Source organism: Oryzias melastigma, linkage group LG7, assembly GCF_002922805.2.
Source record: "Oryzias melastigma strain HK-1 linkage group LG7, ASM292280v2, whole genome shotgun sequence".
Classification (NCBI taxonomy): Eukaryota; Metazoa; Chordata; class Actinopteri; order Beloniformes; family Adrianichthyidae; genus Oryzias; species Oryzias melastigma.
The window spans coordinates 18,397,564-18,405,341 of NC_050518.1; the positions used below are offsets into that span (position 1 = coordinate 18,397,564).

At 35.1% G+C, this 7,778-nt stretch overlaps 1 protein-coding gene across 1 annotated transcript; it reads left to right on the forward strand.

Annotated features, from left to right (window-relative positions):
- Nucleotides 1–464: 464 nt before the first annotated feature.
- On the forward strand, nt 465–6,255 carry slc48a1a (solute carrier family 48 member 1a). The gene is made up of 3 exons (XM_024293873.1): nt 465–932; nt 3,176–3,343; nt 4,817–6,255. The coding sequence occupies exons 1-3, from the start codon at nt 803–805 to the stop codon at nt 4,951–4,953; spliced, it is 435 nt and encodes a 144-aa protein (XP_024149641.1). The 5' UTR covers nt 465–802; the 3' UTR covers nt 4,954–6,255.
- The last annotated feature ends 1,523 nt before the right edge of the window (nt 6,256–7,778 follow it).

Below are 7,778 nucleotides of genomic sequence, written 5' to 3' on the forward strand. Positions count from 1 at the left end.
CCCCCCCCCCCCCAAAAAAAAAAAAACAGAGGAAACCTTTTTTCATTAAGTATTCATTTGCATGTGATATAAGTTTAATAGATAACATTTTGTATTTACTTAAATGTATTTATTTTCATTATTTTTATTGCTTGCATCCTCATGTCTGTTCAAGTTTTGGATCACAATGTGGATGGAGTTGCAGTTTCCATTTCTTCCACTAGGGGAAGCATATCGAAAAGTTGGGAGTTTTTTTTAAACAAAGATCCTTACATGAAGAGATGTACAACTCTGAAGCACAAATTATTTGTGTTGTTATCTCATATCTAATAGTTGCAAATATTAAAACTCTGATATGTTTAAAAGTTTAAAAAATAATAACACACATTTTACACCACATATAGTTGAACAAATTAAGAAAAAAAATATAGGTGAAGTGTTTGACACGGCGTTCATCTTGGATTGTGTTTTCTCACACATAGTGAGTGATCTTAACGTTCCATGTCGGATAAATAGAATAGGTTTTTTCGGGGATTTTGGCCTTGTTTTTCAGTCTGCCATGTAAAATCACTTGGTTTTTATTTACATAATAGAAGGTGTCTGTTATTAGCCGCTAAAGCTCCCTTCGTTGCAGCGGCAGCGTCGTTTTCCTCCGAGCATTCTGTCGAAATTCCTCTGTTGTGTTCGTGTCGGATATTACATAATGCGGTGGTGGTGGTAAGCTGTTGATGCAAGGCTAACAAACATTTTAAAAGCGGTGAAAAAGGAGCTTTTATCCTAAAAACGACGTTACTGTTTCGGATAGACTTAGTCTCTATTCACGATGGCATTCAATAGGACATATATTAGCATAGCATATGCGACCTTCGGCACTCTGGTCGGGCTGTCGGCGTTTTTGGTCTGGAATATCGCCTATAAACAGCCTTGGACGGCGGCCATGGGAGGCCTCTCAGGTACGGCCGAAACACATTTACTGGAAATTTAGATTTTTAATTTAGCTTTTGGTATGAAAAAAGTTCGTTACACCCTTTGTGATTCTGACACACACCTGCTAGAAATACTAAAATGTTAGCTTCTTTATCTGATACAGTCCTTAAAATTGAGACTTTTCTTCTAAAAAATATACGTCTCTGATCCGTCACGTGCTAGCTAGCTGTCAAATATATAAGACGTTTTTTCCCCTTTCAATTTTTTTTTTGTGAATTACCATAAGTACACTTCAAAACAAAGAAATTGTTGGCCTCGTTTTGGCCTTAGTTTATTAATTTGACATGCTTTATACAAAAAAAAGTTTTCATAGAGGAAAACAATTTAAAATAAGCATATTTTCTTGATCACATATTTTTTTAATGCTATTCAGGATTTAGCCATAATCATTGTGGCATGCAGGTAGAAGATGTACTGAGAGTTTGAGGTGTCTATTTCCCTCCGAGTCCATGAAATGCAAAGAAAACCATCATTGTATCTGTTCATTGATTAATGTATTTGTATCTTATAAGTTTTGTGTTGAAAGCTGTTCCTGACACTACCTTCTGCATTTACCGGGCTAGGGACAGGCACGAGCAGGACAATTTTATGTATTTGTTTTTTGATTTTCCTGGATATTTTAAGTGGTAAATTTACAAGATTTAAATTGATACATTTACAAGAAAAAAAAAAAAAAAAAAACATTTTAATATTAGTAATTCTCTGTTGTACCATTGTAATTTAGATTTTGGATCTTTAAAATGTTTCCCTTAACGCTAGCAGGAGAAAGTGTAAACAGAGAGCTCTCAGCAACAGGGAGGGCGGCTTTTTCTTTTTGTATCCGTCCATCATTAGATTTTGTTGTCTTTTACTTTACTTTTTATGGTTTTCTTTTTTGTGGAGTTTTACTATATTTTTCTTAAATATTTGGATTTTTTTTCTCAGCGCAAGAGAGCAAGTAAACAGAGAACTCTCAGCAACAGGGAGGTTTTTTCTTCTTATGTCCGTCTGTCCATCAATGTTTTTTCTTTTATTTTTAATTTTATTTTACATTTTTTGGTAGATGTATTTATTTATTTATTTATGTTTTATTTGCTAGAGCCTCCCCCCCTTCATATATATTTATTTCTTTAGCTAAATCAGGGGTCTGCAACCTGAGGCTCCAGAGCCACATGTGACTCTTTTACCTCTCCATTGTGGCTCTCTGGTTATAAAAAATAAATAAATAAAAACTTTCAAATGTCAAAAGGTAGCTGTTAAGTAAGTAGTAAAGTTTAAAAAAAGTAAACTATCTAAAACTTTACACGGTCAAGTCAAAGTCAAACTAAAATATTTTAAGAGTTCAGAATAAGGTCAGTAAGTACAACCAGAATTAAGGCACATCAAATTATAAAGCAGATTGTCAGTTTTTTGGGGAATAAAAAAAAAAAAAAATTAGGTGCACCCTATGGTTTTAAAAATGCAGCATGTCATTTAATAAGCTTTGATTTCATGTCTGTTACTTAATTTGACCAATTCCTGCAAAAGATGTCCCTCAAATTGTTTTTTTAAATCACTGTTGACTTTACACTACCTATTACTATATTATTGAAATGACAGTACATGACACAGGGTGTCTTTTATTTTGAAAGAAAGTCATGTGAACTTCTGTCAAAAATTCAAAACTATTTTGTATTTTGAAAAACAAAAGTCAATTTTCTCTTGATCTGTATGTCTTCTACTAAAAACTTCATTTAGATTGATCATAATAGTAACATAAATGTCTTATTTTTGTAAAGTGAGACTTTTGGGCTCCTACTGGGTCGTCATCAGTGAGAAAATGATCCAAATGGCTCTTTAAATGTTTAGGGTTGCAAGCCACTGAGTTAGTCTAACCGTGGCCAACTGTCATTACATTTACTGTACTTTGAAAATACTTTTTGGACAGACATGTTTTTTTGTGTGTCGGCATTATACTAGGTTGATATTTGCTGACTGAGGAGTATATCTGTGTTGCAAGAACTCAAACATTGACAATCAGAGTTCATTTGTCTCCACAGTTCCTGAGCGGGTCTCCTTAGATAAAGTATGTAGGTGGAAATCAACAAAAGAGAATCTTATTTTGATTTTTAGAAGTGAATCAGAAATTTTGATCAGCCTGCTGTTTAAAGTTTCCATGTTTCCTTTTGAGTCTCTAAAATTCTTGCTTTTCTGAATGATTTCCCCTATAATGTGTCTTCCTTTCTGACAGGAGTGCTGGCTCTCTGGGCTCTCGTCACACACATCATGTACGTTCAGGACTACTGGCGCACCTGGCTCAAAGGTCTGCGGTTCTTCATCTGCGTCGGGGTGACCTTCTCCACTCTGGCTGTTGCCGCTTTCTTCACGTTTCTAAGTCTGGCGATCAAAGAAAAGCAGTGTAAGACTTCCTGTCAATTGATTTAGAGCACATGTGTCAAAGTCAAGGCCCGGGGGCCGAAACCGGCCCTCTGTCTAATTCTATCCGGCCCTCCAGATATTTTTATTTTATTGTTATTAATGGCCCGTTGTGATTTTGAGCTTATTTCTAACTTCTATAATTTTGACAAAATATATTTTCATGGAGAGTAAAATATTGAAGTTGTTTAAGGTTTAAGTTGATTTATTCTGCAGTAATATTCCCGCCTTTTTATTATTCATAATTATGCCAAAAAAGTTACAATTTTAACGTTTTAAAATTGGCATTCTGCTAACTTTTTGGACTATTTTGGCATTTGCCAAGATTTTTCAGGTTGTTTTGGAGTTTGGCTAATATTTCAGCTACATGCTAGCAGTTTTCAGCTAATTTTAGGCTTTTTTTTTAGTTTTATAGGATATTTTGAAGTTTAGCTATTTTTCTCTGCTACATGCCAGCTGTTTTGGCTAACCTAGGTTTTTTTTTTATATATAAAAGTTTTTTCAGGTAATTTTGCATTTTGCTAATGTTTTAGCTGGCTATAAGCTTCAGCGGTTTCAGCTTTTAGCGGTTTCAGTTATCAGCTTCAGTGGTTTCAGCCATCGGTTTCAGCCATCAGCTTCAGCGGTTTCAGCTTTCAGTGGTTTCAGCTATCAGCTTCAGCGGTTTCAGCTTTCAGTGGTTTCAGCTTTCAGTGGTTTCAGCCATCAGCTTCAGCGGTTTCAGCTTTCAGTGGTTTCAGCTATCAGCGGGTTTCAGCTATCAGCTTCATTGGTTTCAGCTATCGGCTTCAGCGGGTTCAGCTTTCCGTGGTTTCAACTATCAGCTTCATTGGTTTCAGCTATCAGCTTTCGTTGTTTTCAGCTTTCAGTGGTTTCAGCTATCCGCTTCAGTGGTTTCAGCTTTCAGTGGTTTCAGCTATCACCTTCTGTGGTTTCAGCTTTCAGTGGTTTCGGCTTCATTGGTTTCAGCTATCAGCGGGTTCAGCTATCAGCGGGTTCAGCTATCAGTGGTTTCAGCTATCAGCGGGTTCAGCTTTCATTGGTTTCAGCTATCAGCTTCATTGGTTTCAGCTATCAGCTTCAGTGGTTTCAGCTTTCAGTGGTTTCAGCTATCAGCTTCATTGGTTTCAGCTATCAGCTTTAGCGGGTTCAGCTTTCAGTGGTTTTAGCTTCAGCATCTTCAGCTATCAGCACTAGCATCTTCAGCGGCCACATTCAGCTTACAGCATTCACACTAGCATTATCACGGGTAAAGCTGTATATGTAGTTCATATTCATGTTAAAAAGTTGCGTTTTTAAAGTTGTAGTTTTAGAGTGTTCAATAAATATTTACCCTGTTTGGCCCACGACCTAAGGTGTGTTTTGGATTTTGGTCCCTTGTTCCATTGAGTTTGACCCCCCTGATTTAGACCAACTAAAAGTCATAAACCTAAAAGTTGTTTGTTTTCCTCCACAGCTCTCAGCGACCCCAAGAGCCTTTACCTGTCCTGCGTGTGGAGCTTCCTGACCCTAAAGTGGTCTTTCCTCCTGGCTTTGTACTCCTACAGATACCGTCAGGAGTTTGCAGACATCAGCATCCTCAGCGATTTCTGAAGATTTTATAGACTTACCGAGGACTTTGAGGGATTTTAGCAGGAGCTGATCCAGACACTTTGTGACAAAGATTGGAGGGAAAAACAAGAAGAAAAAAAAAGAAGTCCGCTGACTTTAATCATGTGGAGTTACACTCGTTTAACTTGCTAAACAGGCGCTTTCTTTTCCTCGTAGCTTGTGTTTATGTTGTAACCTGTGCTGTAGAGACTGGAAGTGCTTCAGAAAGCTTCGTATGAAGGGTCAGATTTTATCTTTGCAATATTTTATTGTGAAAATACCTGCATTTGTCAGATGAAGTGATCTCTAAACCAAAACAAAGGTGCTGTGAGAAAATGTCGACAGCAGGGAGTTTTTAAAGACAAACTTTAAAAAGAGCAGAAGTTTAGTCATTAGTGTTTCTGAAGAGTGTGAAAGCAACACAAAAAATGTCTGTTTATTAACACTGATGCACACTTTAAGACCCACACTACGCCACAAGCTGCACCTATCTCTGATTACTTCAGCTTTTGTGAAAGTTACTCTTCAACACAGGATTACTTCGGATTATGTTTGAGATGTTACTGGAAAGTCCTGCAGATTTTCTGACTGTTCTGACTTTTAACCACCAAACTTTAACGTGTTTCTTGCTGTTTCGTTTACTAAAACCTGCAGTTTTTCACCGGCCTATCGCTGCTTTTTTATGTCCTCATAAAAATGTCCTGCTTGTGTTGGCTTTAAAAACAAACAGCGCATTTTTAAAAATCTAAGCATTAATCGAAAACTTTGAATTGATTTATTCTTTATTTTTGGCACTCCTGATTAAAACACCTTTTTTTAAAAAGTTTGAGTTTGGAAAAACAAAAAGATTGCAAAGAATGTGCTTTTATTGTTGCACTGAGGAGAAAAGTGCTTTTCTGTCACTAAATCCTCTGACATTCCTCTTTTATAGCAAATTCAAGTGATATGATCAATAATTGCACTTTAGTTAAAGACGTGGATGCGCTTGTTTTGCACACCGTTCCTGACAAAAGCTGATGCCACTGTCCTTTCTGTCTCTGCTTCCATGTTGACTCGATCAGTTCACATATCCCTCACTTTTCCTGAATCTAGGAATGTGTAGGTTAACTTTTCTGAAATGTTTTTAGCTTTTTTTATTTTTAATGTAACCATAAACTATGTCAGTAAGTGCAGTTTGGTGTTGATGGATGAATGAATGAATGTGAAGAAACTACATGTACATAGAAACCAAAAGCATCAAAGATACTCTCGTTGTCCAGGGTGTTATATTGTCTCCTTACAAAATAAAAGCGTTGTCCAAACTTCTTCCTTTTTCTTTTTGTCACTGTGAAAAAATCCCTAATTTGGGGATTTCATTAATAAAAATATGCATCTGTAAGGGCTGAGATTTTTAAAACACTTTTTCAAAGTGTTTTTCAGTTTAATGTTATGTGCAAACAAATAAAAAATCAAATTTCTTCTCAGCTTTTATCCATCTGGGTATAATAATAGGATAATTGTCCTTATATAAAGTTTCTAGGAATCAAAGTTACAAAAAATGGAATTGAATGAAAAAACTCCCAAGCAACACATTAACCTTTGGATGTTTGACATTCCACTTTTTCACAAGTAGGGTCACATCTGACCCCAATCAGAATCAAAACATTTTTGCCATAAAGTTAAAAAATGTATTGATTGTAAGTTTAGTTAAAATTGTGATTTTTATTATGTTTTGATCAACATTTATCCTCATTGTGTCACAAAACAATCAGCCATGTATCAAAAAATGTCCAAATCTTTGGTGTCTTATTGTGATTATGGAGGACGAACAGAACATACCAGGGACCATAACATCACACACATGTACCTCTTCTTTTTGACGCTTTTTTCAGATCTCATAAACACGTTTACCTGTTCCAGGCAAGTTCCCACAGTTTCAGATACTATAGGAAATGCTCTGGGGTCACTTTGACCCCACTTATACAAAAGTTGCAATTTCTTTAAGTGTATTTTGTAACAAACATGTTTTATGAGGAATATCTGGAACATGTTAATATAAATGTTTTTATTTTTCTAAGATTGAAAAGAAAAACAACTCATGGGGTCACTTTTGACCCCTACTTTTATATCCAAGGGTTAAAGAACATGAGCAATTTTTCCACAATAAACTAAATACAAATTAAAGTTCCTAGTTTAGTGAGGTGAAATAAATATCGTACAGCATTGTTTATTTTAATTACAAATAGAGAAATTGAACCCTTTTTATTTGTATTATCACACTAAACCAGCCAAGAGTACTTTCAATGTATTTTTAAAATAAAACTTAAATGTCAAAATGGGGCAATTTGACCCAAAGCATATCAAAATGTTTTAATTTTAATTTTTGGGATTAAATTTTTTCTTTTGAAATTGTATAATTTAGAATTCCAACTGAAATTTAGATGTTTTTAATTTATAATCACCAAAGACTCGCTTTGCTCAACATTAAAACTTCCAGCAGCTAATATAATATAAATACTTTTAATACAATATAAACAAAAAATACAAAAAATATCGATACAATTAAATAAGCTTTTATTTTAATAAACTTTTAAATGGAAACTCACAAAAAAATCATTCACAGCGATTCACTCTATTAGACGTTTTTTGGCTCTTGTGACTTAGAGTCCAGAAAATACTGTAATGATGGAAAATGGATAGAGCATTCTGAGTGTTTGTCCATAGAGGGCAGTAAGGTTTTTATATTCATGGTTAATATTACTCTGGGCTCAATTTTGCAACATTGAGAACTGTGACATTCTAAATAAAAAAATATTTGCTGCACTTTTTTTTAGTATATTGCAGCTTTA